The sequence below is a fragment of the Fukomys damarensis genome, unplaced genomic scaffold (genome assembly GCF_012274545.1).
Source record: "Fukomys damarensis isolate Sample0158 unplaced genomic scaffold, DMR_v1.0_HiC HiC_scaffold_17, whole genome shotgun sequence".
Taxonomy (NCBI): Eukaryota; Metazoa; Chordata; class Mammalia; order Rodentia; family Bathyergidae; genus Fukomys; species Fukomys damarensis.
The window spans coordinates 2,888,857-2,905,588 of NW_022900929.1; the positions used below are offsets into that span (position 1 = coordinate 2,888,857).

General features: G+C 53.3%; 1 protein-coding gene across 1 annotated transcript in view; it reads left to right on the top strand.

The window, feature by feature from the left end:
- The first annotated feature begins 840 nt into the window (after positions 1–840).
- LOC104875318 (kinesin-like protein KIF19) overlaps positions 841–16,732 on the top strand; it is a 36,567-nt gene continuing 20,675 nt past the window's right edge. The window contains exons 1-10 of the mRNA XM_010642783.1: positions 841–973; positions 1,675–1,755; positions 4,389–4,499; positions 6,919–7,006; positions 7,527–7,663; positions 7,934–8,059; positions 9,054–9,248; positions 11,531–11,680; positions 12,198–12,320; positions 14,913–15,060. Coding sequence (XP_010641085.1) covers positions 887–973; positions 1,675–1,755; positions 4,389–4,499; positions 6,919–7,006; positions 7,527–7,663; positions 7,934–8,059; positions 9,054–9,248; positions 11,531–11,680; positions 12,198–12,320; positions 14,913–15,060 — 1,246 coding nt within the window. The 5' untranslated portion in view covers positions 841–886. The remainder of the gene's footprint in view (positions 974–1,674; positions 1,756–4,388; positions 4,500–6,918; positions 7,007–7,526; positions 7,664–7,933; positions 8,060–9,053; positions 9,249–11,530; positions 11,681–12,197; positions 12,321–14,912; positions 15,061–16,732) is intronic.

A 16,732-nucleotide genomic window follows, 5' to 3' on the forward strand; every position in this document is an offset into this window, starting at 1 on the left:
GAAGAGGCTGCCTACTATCTGTTAGAGGAGAGCTTGTGGTTTAGTGACCTTGAGTGAGTCTAACCCCACTTGAATTTGTACACTGTGCAGCTCTAGTGAAGTGGGCTCAGGTCTGGGTTTTTTGGATCCAAATTTAAAATGCAGAGCATTATGAGCACCAGCCTGGTTCCTTGTACCCTGGTTACTTGCACGCCTGACTGGATAGCTTCTTAGGGCAGGACCTTCCTCCAGGGGTGCAGTGGAAAGGGCCCAGCAGCAATCCTTAATTAGGCCCTGGGTGTGCAATCTGGAGAAAGGCTTGGGAATTGCACACATCACACAGGTCATCTCAGGATTGCTTTGAAAGGCATCGGGGAAAAGGCATTTATAAGATGTTTGATTTGACATTAGCTGTTGCTGTTTGTCCCCTCATAGGGGGAAGCTGTAAGGCCATGGGAACCTATGCCACGGTAGCTCCAGGGGTGGACAATGTCTCAGGTGACCATGTGGTACTCCTCTTGGCCTCAAGGTGGGAGAAGGGCTCTGCACTGCAAAAAATAGATTTAGTCCATCTGCAGGGCAGGTGGTAGGTGGGCTCACCGAGCACAGGAGGCCTGTGGAGTCTGGGTCGCCATGGCACTGGCTGAGTGCACAGGCAGGAAGGCTGCCCACCTGCTTGGGTCCCACTGAGCCACGAGTGGGCTGTCCTGACTGCAGAGGGGGTGAGAGGTGTTACCAGGCTTGTAAACAAGCTCTCAGTGGCCCTGGCTCCCCCTCCCTGAGGACTGAGCTGATGTCATGGGGCGGAGCAAGCAAGGTGTGCTGAGACTGGTCTCCTTGCCTCCACCTCTGCCAGGGTAGCAGGAAGCACCAGCCAGCCTAGCAAGGGGCTGTCCTGGTTGGCACCATGCCTTCCCAGAACACTGCTGGCCTCTCCCCGGCCCGGGGCAGCCCAGCCTTCCGGGAGATGGAGCCCAAGGACCAACAGCTCATGGTGAGCTCCCCTCCCTCCCAGTGCCCGTGTCCTCTCCCAGCACTCCCAGCCCATTGCCCTAAGGACAGATCTTCTGCCACTTGGCTTTCCCGCCCTGGGACCTAGTGACCCCCAGCCCCTCCTCGCCTTCTGCCCTGTGAGCCCTCCTTAGGACCCTCAGGGCCTGGACCAGGACCCCAGGTGGGGGCAGGCACCTACTGCTGCATGACTTGGACCATGCCTAGTTGACCTTTGGGTGAGCCAGGGCTAAACCAGTGTGAGTGGCCACAGCTCATATGCCCTCTGTGGACCCCCTTAATAAAGGGGAGCCAGGTAAAAAGCATGGATGGCCCACAGTTTCTCTTAGTAGGCAGTATCTTTCCAAAGTACTTTCTGCTGGCCTGATGAGCCAGGCTTCTGCACTTTCTGATGGTCAGTATTGGCAAGGTAGTAAGTTCTCTCTGCAGCTGGGTGGCCTGGGGCAGGTTGCTTTACCTCTCTGTGCCTCAGTCTCCCACGTGTTCAGTGAAGTTGACAGTAGCTTGAGTTCCTCAAAGCATTGCTGTGGGGCGTGAGCAACTTCCTGTAAGTGTTGAGGTGTTAGGACAGCCAGGGAGTGCTCAAGGTTGGTCCTTCACTGCTTCCCCAAGAGGAAGAGCAAGAGGGAAAGGGACGGTCTTGGAAGGATGCTTGTGAACATGCTGCTGGTGTCCTACCCACAGGTGGCGCTTCGGATCCGCCCACTCAGTGAGGCTGAGCTGGAGGAAGGAGCCACCATCATTGCCCACAAAGTAGGGAACCAGGTGAGACGGAGCCAGGGGAAGTGTCCATGGCGGGCAGCTGTGAGACTCAGTGCATATGCGTGCTTTGCTTGTTTACCAAATGCATGCAGTGGTCAGGCTCTGACATGTCCTGGCCCCGGTACTGTGTTTAGGAAGGCCTAGTGGGACCTTGGAACAGCATGATGGGAGAGCCCTGCAGGAGCTGGCCTGATCCATGTGGCCACTGGGCTTGACCTCCTTGGGAGTCTGGACAGCAAAAAGAGGTGGGGTGGGCAGAGCTGCCAGGTCTGGGTCTACACCTGCTGCAGTGCCCCAGGTTGTTCTGGGGAGGCGTTTGCCCTTGGCTGTCAGCTGCAGGAATAAAGGCAGAGTCGGGGAGGCATGGTTAGTGCGTTGGACTTTCCTGCTTGTCTTCCCTGAGAGTGAAATGTGACTCTGGGGAGGGCAGAGGCCCCAGGATGCTGGTGGAGGGAGATCCCTGTGACAGCTGCCCTAAGGAACAGGAGCACCCAGTCCTTGTTTGGTGTATTAGGAAGATAACACGGATGTGACATCCAGGGGAGGGGCATCACTGAGGCTGTGAAAAACTAAGTCAAGGGAACGAGACAAAAGGTTCTGCAGGAAAGGACTCAGCTCTGCAGGGCTGAAGGCTAATGCACTGAGCACTGCTCTGCCAAAACACACATGTGGCAGTCCTTTGCTGGAGATGGCACTGCCGTCACCTGGCAGCATCAAGGAAGGAGATGGGAGACTTGACAGAGATGCAGCAGTGTTCTGATAGGGTGTACACCCCCAAAATGAGGCCAGCATCCCGGTGCCAGCGGGTGGGGCGAGGCTGCAGGAAGCAGCTCAGTCTTCAGATTGCAAAAATCCACTGTCTTGGTCCACTCTGCTAGTCACATTTTCATCACCTGACCAGGGACCCCACACCCATTAAACTCAGAACCCTCCAACCTGGCAGCCACTGGTCTGCTTTGTGTGGATTCTGGATGTTTCATAGAAATGAAACCCCACAGTAGCTTCTACCTAGCCTGTTGTTACTGAGGCTCATCTGTGTTGACAGGCTCACATTTTCCCTTAACTTTTTTATTTTGAAATGACTCCAGACCAATTATAGAGTTGCAAGAACACTATGGGGCCCCCACATTCCTGTGTCTGGATTTTCCAGATGTTGACATTTTACCTTAAGCTTTGCTTGTTAATATCTTACCATAACCTTGCTTTACTGTAACCCAACATAACTCTCTCTCCCAGGTTCAGGCTCCTTTCTCCCCAGCCCTTTTTAAAGATTTTTATTTTGAGACAAGGTCTTACTAAGTCACTAAGTTGCCTGGACTAGCCTCTAACTTGCAATTCTCCTGCCTCAGCCTCCCAAAGTGCTGGGATTGCAGAACATGTGCCATTGCACTTGGCTTCAATAATTTCTTTATAAGAAAAGAAATATTTTTCTGGCCTGACATCCAATGCAGCCGATAATTTTTGAGCACCCAGGGCTCAGGGCTTGTGCCTGTTGCCCCATTCATCCTTCTCAGCCCCTTGTGGTAGATTCTATGATCTGTTCCTTTTCACAGAGGAGAAAAAAACAGGCCTGGTGCCTGGTAAGCCATGGAGCCAGGCTGGGAAACCAGGCTGCAGGGCTCCAGAGCCCATGTGACTGCCAGCTCCCCTGGACCCTCTGTGCCCTCAGAACCCTCCAAGTTGGAGCCGCATCCCATTTTGCCTGCCGCACAGTCCTGGCCCACCCTGGCTATATACAGTGCTGCCCCAGTGTCATCTCGTCTTATAGCCCTCCTGGCCCTGGGAGGAGAAGGAAAGCAGAGTCAGCTTAAGTCATGGAACGAGAGCTGGCCAGCAGCCAGGAGCAGCCCTTGGGCCCTGCCTGGGCCCTGGGGGCAGCCTGCCGCTGACTCCCCAAGAACCAGGACCTCGATCTCCAAAGCTGTGACCAAAGGGGACCAGGTAGTGGCCAGATGGCATGTTCTTGGTGCCACCCCTGCCATGCCACCCAACTTTGTGGTCCCCTCCAGGGGCCCCCAGTTTCCAAGTGCCCAGTAGCCAGGATGTAGTGTGATCCAGATGCCCCCCAATTCCCTAGGAAGGGCTCCTTTGGGTGCTCTGTCCCCAGAGAACCTCCTACACTTTGCTTCATAATTACATATTTCTTTGGAATGGGAGATACCCTTGGGGCCCCAGGCTCTGAGGAACAAAGCCATGATAGAGGGTTTGCCACAGTCCCTTTTTTTCCCCTGTCTATTCTTGGACTGTTCCTTGCCCCATAAAAATCCTCCAGGCTGTGTGGGGTAAGCACTGCAATGGGTGGCCAAGCCAGCACCCACAGGTTATAATGCACCTCCTCCCCGACCTCCTTGGTTCAGGGCAGGGCTCCTTATTGTGGGGCCTGGGCCCCGGGGAGCTGCTGCTGACGCTGGCTTGTTGTGCCAGGCAGAGCTGCCCTCCTGGCCAGCCTTGGTTTGTCAGAGATGTTGATGGGTGTGATGTGAATGTGGCAGCAGCGCCCAGCACGCTGGGGAGCTCATGGGTGTCTCTGGATGCAGGCGCAGGAGCACTGACAGCTGAAGGGGAGCAGAGGCCTTACCCAGGCCCGCTGGGCTTGTTTTTTGGGGGTTCTGACAGCCCTCCTTTCTCCTTTTCAGGCGGTTGTGCTCATGGACCCTGTAGAGGACCCTGAGGACCCTCTGCGTGCGCACCGGTCCCGGGAGCGCACCTTTATCTTTGACAGAGTTTTTGACCAGCATGCGTCACAGGTGCCCACTCACCTGGCCACTTGCATCACCAGCCCAGCCACTTGCATCTCCCAGCTCACTTGCATCACCCCGTCTTCTCTCAGGGTCCCCATAAGGAAAAAGGAGGCAGGGGCTGAAATCCCAACCAGAGACCAGGAATGAGAAGCCCTCTAAGCACCGGCTGTAAGGGGCTTCTGTTTAGTTCAGTAACTTCCTCCCTCCCACAAGGAGGCGCTGTTGTACGCCGAGGGAGGCACGCCTGAAGCCTCCCGGATCTCAGGAAGGGTGAGAAGGGGAGATGAGTTTTGGTGCTGCTTAATGTATCAAGCTTGCTGTGCGGTGGCCAGCGAGGGCTGCCCTAAGCAGAGATGTCTACGCTGAGACCTGAAGGGGTATGAGTGAGGACAGGAAGACAGGATTCAGCCCATTTCACATGTGCACACCAAGACTCCAGAGGTCACGTAAGGACTAGCCCGGTGTTCAGGCCAGCATCAAGTCCTGCTCCTTCCTTATCCTTCCCATCAGTGCCACCCTTTTCTGAGGATCCATATTGTCCCCTGTGTCACCAAAGCCTTGCTATGAGGAAGGACAAGCTTTGAGCCCAGGCCATCTGAGACCAGGTAGAATTGGCAGAGTCTGGTGATGTTTTAGCCCAAAGTCAAGGCCCAGTGAAGGCTGTGGGACCCTGTGCTCACCCCAGTGTCCTCACCCCAGTGGTTTCCTTCTGGTGGATAAGTGGAAAGTTGACCCCAAGCCTGACTCTAAACAGCTCAGGCCTGATGTGTGCAGCTGTCTGCCAGCAGGTGTGGCTGAATGAGACATATCCCTGCAGACAGCAGCAAATCAACATCACTGTCTGCCGTGATCAACTGCTCTGCAGGTTGGCAGCCTCTGCTGGGCAGACTTTCAGGCATTGAGGCTGGATGCTACTCATTGGACGTTCCTGATGGTCCACTTAGATGTCATTGTGTTCTGGTGTTGTCCAGCAGCTTCTCTGGGTGGTCTGCCCTGGTACCACTTGTGCCTTCTCCACATGACATGGGTTTTCTTGCAGCATGGTGACCTTAGAGGTGCAAGAGGGTGAGGTGAATCCTAGAGTCCTGGCCCACAGCTGGCATGGAACCACCTGTGCACACCTCACAGTCGAGCTGAGCCCAGGGCTGGACAGGCTCAAGGGTAGGAGATCAGACTGGACCTCTCTGAAGAGAAAGGGAAGCATCTATAGTTTCTTCAAACTGCCATTCTCTCCCCCATCACCCAGCACCCTGAGTCTGCTTGCTGAGCCCCAGCAGCCCCTTTAGCAGGGATGCAGGTGCCCCAGAGAGTGTTCCCCTCAATCAGGACTCCACACCATTACCCAGCAGCAAAGTCCCTGCTGCTGCCTGGGCAAGCTAGTTTTTCTCACGCTGAGGTCCTAGTGGCATTGAGGACAGGAGAAGCCTGATCACCAGCATTCATCCAGCAGCTACTGTGAGCCAGTGCTGTGTGAGGCCCTGGAGTACCTTGTTCTAGTGGCCTCACAGCAAGCCTGTGCAATACACAGGCACAGATCCCCACTCTACTGGTGAGGAAAGGGCCTGCCTGCAGTCACACAGTCCAAAGCAGTGCAGGCTTTGAGGTCCCAGAGGAGCAGTAATTGCAGCCGTTTCATGAGCAGGGCCTAGAGAAGGTGCCCTGAAGGTGGAGGCTGCTGCTCCATCAGCCCAGGTGAACCTGCATGCCTTGTACACCTACCCTGATAATGTCCCTTTTTGAATTCTCTAGTGGGCAGGGAGCTCACTACTCACACACTCTACTGCCAGGTATTGCGGTCTTATACCACAACATCCTGTGAGCCCCAAATTGCCACTGCTGTTCAAGTCAATTTTATTCCCAAAAGAGGGGTCAAGATAGCCAGGCATGGTGGCACATGCCTGTAGTCTCAGCTACTCAGGAGGCTGGGGCAGGAGGATTGCAAATTCAAGGCCAACCTGGGTAACTTAATGAGACCTGACCTCAAAATAATTTTTTTTTTAAAGAGCTAGGGGTGTAGCTTCATGGTGGAGGGCTTGTCTAGCATAAGCAACACCCTGAGGCCATCTTTAATACTGCAAGGAAAAGGAGAAATTATGATCCTCTTCCCAAGCCAAGAACGGAGCCTCTCAACTCCTGTGGAGAAGCCCTGGGAAAGAACCCCTTGTGCTCAGTGCTAGTGCACATCAGGCCTCACAGTGGTAGCCCCCACACTGCTTTCTCACACCAAAGGCTCTGCACAGGGAGGCTGTGCCCAAAGTAGCCAGCGATAGCACTGGGATGGGAACCCAGGAGTTCCTGACACTGAGCTCTGTCCTCTGTGTCCCATGCACATGCAGGGGGACCACCACACTTTTCCCTCCCAGAAGCCAGGCTGCCAACTCAGGCTGGACATCCTTTAACTGCCTGTCATTCTGTCTGTCTGCAGGAAGATGTGTACTCTGCTACCATCCAGCATCTAGTGGAGGGTGTCATTTCTGGATACAATGCAACGGTGTTTGCCTATGGTCCCTCAGGTACTGTCTAGTGCTTCCTTTTATAGATCAGAGAGGTGGGTGGGAGGACTTTGCTCACAGGTGAGAAATAAGCCCAGGCCCTGATGTGACTCTGGAATTCAACCCAAACCTGCACTCTGCTGCCCATGAGAAGCACAGATTTCTCCTCTAAGTTGAGTTCAACCAACATTTGCAGACCTAAGCTACCTCTTCCATCCCTGGGAAGTGGAACCAAAGAGGTTCAGAGCTGGACAGGCCCAGCTCTAGTTCTGCCATTGCATACAGGGAAGGAAGAGGGAGGCAGCTTGTCCAGAGTTGCGTTGTGTGCCCATTTCACTCATTCATCACACACACATTGGCAAGCTCTAGTACGTGCCAGCCTCAGAAGGAAAGAGCAGCTGGGCCCTCGCCTTCATGGGACAGAGGGTGAGGTTGTGAGGTGCTCCCTCTAAACAGATACTCCTTACCAGTTGAGATGTGTTAATTCTCTTATTGCAAAACAATACATCTGAGCCATCTCAGGAGCCCACCCCTCCCCCAGGTGCAGGGAAGACCCACACCATGCTGGGCATGGACGCGGAGCCTGGCATATATCTGCAGACCCTCACTGACCTCTTCCAGGCTATTGAGGAGACCCAGGACAACATGGACTACAGAGTGTCCATGTCTTACCTTGAGGTGAGCCTGCCTAACTGCCTCAGCTGCCTTGTCTGCAAAATGGGTGCAATTGCATAAGACATAAGTGTGTGTGTGAAGCCTCAGCCCTGCGTGTTAGGCAAGTGTTGGCAGTGTGTGCAAAGCCTCTGCCCCGATTTCTCTGGCAGTTCATGCCCTGTTGGGATGGAAGTCCTTGTTGTTCTTTGTACCAAACCTTCTCTGTTCCAACCTTTGTTGTTGTTTCTTGGTTTTGTTTTTGGTTTTTTTTCTCCAACCTTTGTTTTACACCAGATTTATAATGAAGTGATCCGGGACCTCCTGAACCCATCCTCAGGTTTTCTGGACCTGAGAGAAGACTCTAAGGGAAGCATCCAGATTGCAGGCATCACAGAGGTCTCCACCTTGAATGCCCAAGAGGTGAGGGTCAGCCATATTCTGCAGCTCACAAAGTTCTGGGTCAAGTTTGCTGAGCAGAGACCAACATGTGGCTCTGTAGTGGGCTCCAGCATTGGAATCTGAGCTCAGGGAATAGAGTCTCTATTGTCTCTATCGTGACTGCCTCTCTGCTTGTACTCAGGGCAGACATCACTAGTGGACCCACGCCATACCCCCCACCCTGCCCAGGCACCCGCTATAGTCTTGGGCCTGTCAGTGCAGCTCTCCAGGCAGTCCTAACCCCATAAGTCTGGCTGGTCTGAGTCCACCTGCCACCTTGACTAAAGGTCACTCCTTCAGCAAGGGCCAGCACAGATGCTCCTGTACCTCCATCTTCTCTTCGCCTGTAGTCTGTGTGCCAGCCCACACTTGACACACTCAAGGTGGCTCTCCTCCTGCCCAGGGAGTCTGCATGGCTCCTTCTCATCTCCAGTGTCAGCACCAACTCCTCAGCGCTCACCCCTGCCCTGCCCCTGTGCTTGGCCATGCTGGTCCAGCTCCATTGTTATCAGCCCCTTGTGTCCTGCTTTGGGTTTGCTGGGGATGCCTTCTTCTGTTCTTGAGTTTCAGTCACCTTTCCACACATACCTTGTAGTCCTAGTGTAGGGGATGTACACAGCAGGGGCTCCCTGGCCTGAGTTCCACAGCTGCTTGCCTGGCAGATGGATTCCAGCCCCCCAGCCGACCCTAGCAACTCTTCAGCTGCCTGGAGTCTGGGGCTGCTCTGGGCTCTGTGGAGAAGAGGTGGGTGACCCACCCACTGGTGATATCTGCTGTGGGTAGAGAGCCGGTGCAGGTGTCAGGAATCTGCTATTTCTGGTTGGCCAATTGACTGATTTTTTAATCACTCCCTGCTGCCAGCCAGAAATCGCCTCCATTTGGTGAGCTGCTCTAAGCACCGCCAGTCCTCCTCTTTCTGGGTCTTTGTTCCTTGAATGCAGCACTCCAACCACTGCCCTTCTGTTTTTATCCTCAGATCATGCAGCTCCTCACCAGGGGCAACCGGCAGCGCACACAGGAGCCCACAGCCACCAACAAGACGTCCTCGCGTTCTCACGCAGTGCTGCAGGTGACGGTGCGCCAGCAACGGCAAGGCCCAGACTTGGCGGAGGAAGTGCACCTTGGCAGGCTCTTCATGGTGGACCTGGCTGGCTCAGAGCGTGCCTCCCAGGTGCGACCATGAAATGTCATCATGCCCACTCCTTGGGACCCCCCAGTCCTTGTCAACCGGGCCTTCCATGCCTGGAACAGCACCTGGCCCAGCAGAGGTGCTCACTGAGGGTCCCTCACTTCTCCTGTCTCTTGGTGTGAGTGTGGAGCTCCCTGGCTACAGCCCCAGTGGCCTGAGCAGTCCTAGAGTGCAGGGACCCGGGCTAGGGCCAGGCACCAAGAAGGAGCAGACAGAGGCAGTGTCAGAACAAGGTCATCAGTAAGTGGTGCTGGTCTTATCCATCCAGCACTTAGCACTCACCGGTGCCATCCCAGGAGGGCAATGTTGTCCCCACTAGACAGTACCGAGGGTGTGATTCAGGATGGTGTAACTTGGCATTGCTCAGAGAGGTGGAGGCCTGGGCCCAGGCCCTGGCCCCAAGCCATGGCCTTCCCTTCTGTGGTGGTCCTCCTCCCGTCGGGCTGTCTGCTGCGTGTCTTTGGGCCAGATAACCCTGATTCTCGTCCCTCTCTGCTCTGTGCTGGCCACGTTTGGATGTAGGTCATGGCTGTCCGACTGAAAATGGAGTGTATTGGCAGAAAATGTGAGGTTTAGGGAGACCAGCAGAACAGGGGACAACTGCCATTGAAAAGACAGTTTGTCACAGTTCCTAGGAGGAGGCACACTGTCCAGGGCCACCCAGGAGGCACAGGGTTGGGCACAGAGGAGTGGCAGGCTATGCAAGAGCCTCTGCCATGGTTCCTGTGGAAGGACCAGGTGAGCAAAAGGCTCTGGGGTCTCAGAGCATCCTTCACCATCTGCATGTGGCCCTGGGTGACAAGGGCAGGTGGATGTGGCCCAGAGTGTGGGCCCCCAAAGGTGGTAGCTTGGGAGTGGGTTCTGGGTAAGTGAGTATGTAGGTGAAAGGTGAGCTTGCAGGTGAGTCTGCCATCCTAGCTAAGCTGGGAGGGGTGCCTCCATGTCAGCAGTACCCTGAGATGTCACAGCATCAGAACACAGAATATAGAAGACACAGTCGGTATATAGACAGATGTGGGTGTATCACAGAGGAGCCCAGCACCGTGAGGAGACTTCCCTGGCCTGCGACAGGAGCTAGGACTATGTCCATCCCAGCTGGGCTCTGCTGTCCCTGGGAAGCAGTGGACTCCAGATTGGCCTCCCCGGGGCTTGGTGCCAGGCGAGAGCTCCAGAAAGGGTCCAGGTCCTGGGCTCCCACTCTCACTTCTTCCACTTGCTGTGTGCCTTTGGACGGGCTAGCTCCCCTCTCTGGGCCTTGGGTTTTGAGCTGTATATTCAGTGGCCTAGTGTGGCTTTTGGGGTCTGCTTGGCTCTCACAGAAAATGTCTCACAAAAAGTTTGTTCTGGGCACCAGGTCTCCAAGAAATCTATCCGGACACAGTTGTGTGACACAGGAGTGACTACCCCTGGCCACTCTAGCAGCCTGAGTCCTGCCTGGCAGCAGCTAATGTTTGCAATTAGCTTATGTGCCCTCTCTGTGCTCAACACTGGGGACTAAACCTGGCTCTTCCCACTGAGCCATATCCACAGCCCTTATTAACGAATGGGCTCCAATTTGTGATCCTCCTGCCTCAGCCTCCTAGGACACTCAGATTACAGGCAAGTGCTACCCTTTCCTGGCTTGTGCTGACCTTTTCACATGCTGTCCTGTAACATCCTCCCACAGCTAATCCACAAAGTGTGATTAGGAAATAAGAGGCTGAGACGGACTGGGAGATTTGTCTGCAATAAGCAATTTCAGCTATTCCAAACCATGTGCCGAGTAGGCTCTAAAACCCTCGCCCTTAAAAATAAAGCTTTAGTAATTCTTTTTTTATTTCAAACATAATAAAGCGCAGAGACTTCGGAAAATGTAGAGAAGCAAGAGGAAGAAAATGAAGGGCCATCCCTGCTGGTATCACCACACTGGGAGATTGTCCAGCGGCGGTTTTGGTTTTGGGTTTTGTCTGCCTGGCCCTGCCAGCGATCATGCCCCTGTTGGCACTTGTGGGCAGCCAAGCACTGCAGGTGTCTAAGCCCAGGACCAGGGCCAGCAAGACTCAGGCTGTACTCTCACAGGGCCTGTGTTCCCCAGCAGCAGGTGGAGAGTCAGAGACCTGATGGAGGTGGACAGTGGGGGAAGCCCAGGAGGCTGGGGTAACTCTGAGAGGCTCTAGGTCGGGTCTCCAGGAAACTGGAGCCGGTGGGCCAGTGCACCCTGGGAAGGGGACTCGGTGGCTGCAGGATGGGACATGGGTCCCACGCTTGGCCGGCTTCTGTCGCAGACCCAGAACCGTGACAAGAGGATGAAGGAGGGCGCCCACATCAACCGCTCCCTGCTGGCCCTGGGCAACTGCATCAATGCGCTCAGTGAGAAGGGCAGCCGCACACAGTATGTCAACTTCCGGGACAGCAAACTCACGCGACTGCTGAAGGTGGGCACTAAAGTGTGGCAGGCGTGGGGAAAACGTCCAGACATGAGTCTCAGGTGGGACATCACAGAGGCCATCTCCACACAGCCTGCCTCCATCTTTACCCCTCTGAGTATTACCTAGCTTTGCTTGCATACCCCCCAGGGACAGGGAACACGCTACCTCTCTGAACCTGCCCACCCATCATAAGGGTTCTGATGTGAGAAAAGTCCTCATACTGAGCTAAATATTGTCACCTTGTTCTACAGCAAGGAGAGATACTAATAAATAAATGGGCAGAGTGGTAATTAAATGTCCCTATAAACTCTATCTCTTGGTGTAATCTGCTCTCATGAGAGGGGAAGGCAAGGTAGACAGAGTGGCCTGGGATGGGTTCCTCATTGTCCCAAGGGCTCCTCCTGGAGCACTGGCCCCAGCTTTCTGGCATCAGCTGTCCTTCCTAGAGATGGCTTCAGATCTGGTGGTGGCTGGCACCCTGGGCAGCTCCTATCACCTCAGCTCAGTCCTTCCATCCAAGTAGGATGCCCTTGGAGGGAACAGCCACACAGTGATGATTGCCCACATCAGCCCAGCCAGCAGCAGCTTTGAAGAGTCTCGGACCACACTGCTCTATGCATACAGGGCCAAGAACATCAAAACACGGGTAAGGCACCCAGGCTGGGGAAAACTTGGGATCATCCTGCCTCAGCCTCCCAGAGTGCTGGAATTAAAGGCATATGTCACTGTGCCTGATTCTTCCCTCTTCTCTTTGTTTCTTTCTTCTTTTGCATAAGGACACTTGGCTTTGGATTTAGGGTCCACCCTCGTCCAGGATGTTCTCATTTTTTGTTCCTCCATTACATCTGCAAAGACCATTTTCCCCGATGAGATCATGATCACAGGGCCCGGGGTGGGGCTAAGACATCTCTTTCCGCATGGCAGGCATGGCTCTGAACTTCGCATTTGGTTTAATTATTTCATTCTCACAACAGTTCTTGGAAGTGGATCCTTTTATCATTCCTGCTAGCAACAGGAGCCATGGCTTCCAATTCCTGAGTTTTAGTGATCGTCCTGCCTCAGCCTCCCGAGTAGTTGGACTACAGCGCACAACTCCATGCCCAGCTCATAGCTACTGTTTCTCCACTCTCTCCCAGCCCCATTCTGGGAACCATCTGTCTGCACACTGGCCCACCTCTCCCTCCATCACACAGCAGGGTGCACAACCACTGTGCTGTTTGTCTACACTGCTTCCTTGAGTCTGAAGGATCTGTCTCTTTGGTCTGAGGATTCTGTGAGATGCTACTTAGTACAGTGGCTGGCACCTAGTAGTGGTCAGTGGATGATAGGAGTTGTATTACCACAATATTTTTTTTTCGGTACTGGGGATTGAACCCAGGGCATTCACACTGAGATACATCCCCAGAACTTTCTTGAGACGAGGTCTCACTAAGTTGCTAAGTTGCCCAGCCTGAGCTGGAACTTGTGGTCCTCCTGCCTCAGCCTCCTGGAGTGCGGGGTTTAAAGACCCTGTACTAACACACCTGCTATCATCATGTTAAGCCCATGAGGAGCTCTTCCTAGCACGCAGCTCTGAGCTGAGCACCAGCAGTGAAAGTGTAGAGAGGAGACAGTGCTTTCTGGCACTCGCACAGTTGTCAGTGCTTGGGAGGGGAGCTACAGGCTGCTAGAGGGGAATAGCAGAGAGTGACAGAGAGGCCCTGAGATCAGAGGTGGTCAGGCAAAGCCTGAGGTCAGGGAGGTGATGTGGAAGCTGAGCCCAGGTGATGAGCACGTGATGCACAGATGGAGCCGCTGCGTGCCTGCGGCTGGGCTTGCAGCCCATGCATTCCATGGCCCCCACACCACCCTACACACCTGCCAGAGAGAAACAGCACCAGCTGCTCAGGAGACCCAGGTGCTCACAGCAGGCTGGGACCAGCAAGCTGAGACGCACCCTCTTATATGACAGCAGGTGAGGTGGGCCAGTGTGCAGACAGCCAGTCCCCAGATTAATGGGGCTGGGAGAAAGCGAGTGGTGAAGCAGTAGCTACAAGCTGGGCACAGTGGTGTGCACTGTAGTCCAACTACTCAAGAGGCTGAGGCGGGAAGATGACTAAAACTGGGGAATCGGAAGCCAGCCTTGGCAACTCAACAAGACCCCATCTCAAAAAAAGCAAAATGTCTTTATAGCCCCCCCCACCACTGTAGTACACAATTAAGACATAGACTGTGTGCCTCTCTAAACACAGAGATGTAGAAAGACACACATCAAAATGGCAAGAGTGATAACTAGTGGGAGGATTTTTAAACAATCCTCAATAGATTATTTGAATTTTTTACTGTGATAAAATAGATGTAACATGAGATTTACCATTTTAGCAGTTTTAAGTGCACAGAACAATTACATTAAGTGCATTTGCATTGTTCTACAGCCATCACTGCCATCCAGCCACAAAACCTTCTCCTCTTCCCAAACAGACCCATTAATCACTCCCTACCCATCCCAGCCCTGCTCCCACCATTCTGCTGTCTCCATGGAATTAATGACCAATTTAAGCAGAATCCCACAGTAGTTGTCCTCTTTGATCTGGCTTGTTTCACTGAGTATGATGCTTTTGGGCCTTGCCCAAGTTATAACACAAGTCAGAATGGCTTTCCCGTGTGTGTGTGTGTGTGTGTGTGTGTGTGTGTGTGTGTGTGTGTGTGTGTGTGTGTGTGTGTGTGTGTGTGTGTGTGTGTGTGTGTGTGTGTGTGTGTGTGTGTGGGGGGGGGGGGGTCACTGAACAGTAGGAGAATTATAAGGTCTTTTGCTATTTTGCTCTGTGTATAGGGTTTTATGACATTTTTGCAGCCATTTTGTTAGTGATGTTTTCTACATACAGAAAGAAATATGTCACGTATCTGCAAGTTGCAGAACAAAGCATCACAAGTTACCTGCCAAGCATCACAATGAAAGGAGTCCCACAGGGCCTTCACACTAACCTGTATTCCCAACCCTTTTTTAAGTTTTTATTTTGAGACAAAGTCTCACCAAGTCAGTAAGTTGCCCAGGCTGGACTTGAACCTGTGCTTATCTTACCTCAGCCTCCCAGAGTGCTGGGATCATAGGCAGGTGCCACCATGCCTTCCTTTTTTTAAGGCTGAATAGCATCGATTTGAAGTTTATAACATAAACACATTCATACACCATCTCAAACGTGCCCTTTGAGGGGAAGTTCCCTACGGTCCAACCTCTGCCACATGTCCTCTCTGCCAGGTCAAACGCAACCTGCTAAATGTCTCCTACCGCATTGCACAGTACACAGATGTCATCTCAGACTTGCGCAGGGAGATCGAGCATCTCAAATCAAAAATTGAGAAGCAAGAGAAGAAGAAAAGTGAACCTGACATCCCAGATGTTCAAGGTAGGTCTGGGCGTGGGCCTGGTACCTCCTCAGTCCCCGATGGCTCTGTCACCCTCCCAAGGCCAACATCCCTGTCCCACCGCTTCTTCTGGCTCAAGTGCTGGGGGCCCACGTCCATTCTGAGCATCTGTATCCAGAGAGTGATTTGGTGACCAGAGAGCCCCAAATGCCTCTGCAGCTGAGGCTAAGGGCTGGCTGGGGCCACTGTTGACAGTCCTCAGACACATGGCGGGGGTGGCGGAAGCAGGTGGAGGATGAGGAGAGTATCAACCGTCTGGTGCTGTTTATGTGAATATCTAAAGCCAAACCCACAAAAACTTGTTCATCCATGTCTAATGCACTTGCATGTTCATGCATGGGAGGTGCTCATCAGAGCTACATGTGTGGAGGGAGAGACAATTACATGATCAAGGAATCTTCTGACTCTTGAGGTTCTACTCAAGTTTTTGTAACAAAAACATATTCCCATAGTACTTGTGTAAATGCTGTTGTATATCAGTGACCAAAGGGGATCAGTTCCAGGAATCCCCAGGATACCTTAGTATTTGGTTGCTCAAATCCCTATATAGCATGGCATAGTGTTTGCATGTAACCTGCACAATCCTCCTATGTACCTTTTATTTCTGCTTTTATTTGAGATAGGATCTTGCTGTGATACCTAGATTGATCTTGAACTCTGGGGCTCCCCAGGATGGGAGCAGTCCTTATGCCTCAGCCTCCCAAGTAGCTCGATCGTAGGGGCAGCAACTATACCCAGATACTGTTCTCCACTTGCTTTCTCCCCAGCCCTGCCTGGGGACTGTCTCTGTGCACACTGGTCCCACCTCACCCTCTGTCACACAGGAGGGTGTGCCCCAGCTTGCTGGTCCCAGTCCTGGGGTGAGTACTTGGGTGTTCTGGCCACAGCCTCCTGAGCACTTGGGTGCTGATTCTCTCTGGTCAACTTTGAGGCTTAGTTTGCTGTTGGAGCCAAAGGTGAAAGGAACTCAAAGGGGAAGGGCTATGGTTGGTGACAGGCTGGGTTATTGGAAACTTGGCGGAGGCAGTAGGGTGGGAAGTGGTGTGTTGGAAAGAGTCCACTACATTAGGTAATTAACAGGAAGTGTGGGCTTCTAAGGGCCAGGGACTGACACAGGGTCTGAGCACAGTTTCTTCCTACTGGCTCTCAGTTTCTGAGGCTGGTTGGAGGTGGCCTGTGGTGGCAAGGCAAGCAGCATGTTTTCCTGGTGCCCTGCGTGCACCATTTCCTGTAAGTTCTCCTGTATATGGGACCCTGGTACATGGCCTCTGAGCATCACCCCATGAGTGCTTTCCAGGATTCCAGTGCTCTCCGAAAACTTGTAGGTTTTTGCAGTGCTGGAGCTTGAGCCCAAGGCCTTGCACCTACTAGGGAAGCTTCTAGTGCTGAGCTACCTCCCTGGCTCTCTTTATTTTACTTTGAGACATGGTCTTGCTAAGTTGCTCAGACTAGCATTGACCTTGGGATCCTCCAAGTGGCTGGGCTTTTTGGTGTGTGCCACCTACCTGCAGCGAAACCTTGCTGTAATGGCTGGCAGTGACTCACTTATCTGGATACACCACAGTTTATCTCACCAACCCAGCAATTCTACAGCTGCTGTGTAGGGAGATGGCAGCTTGTGACCATGGCCCTCAGATCAGGGCATCAGATGAC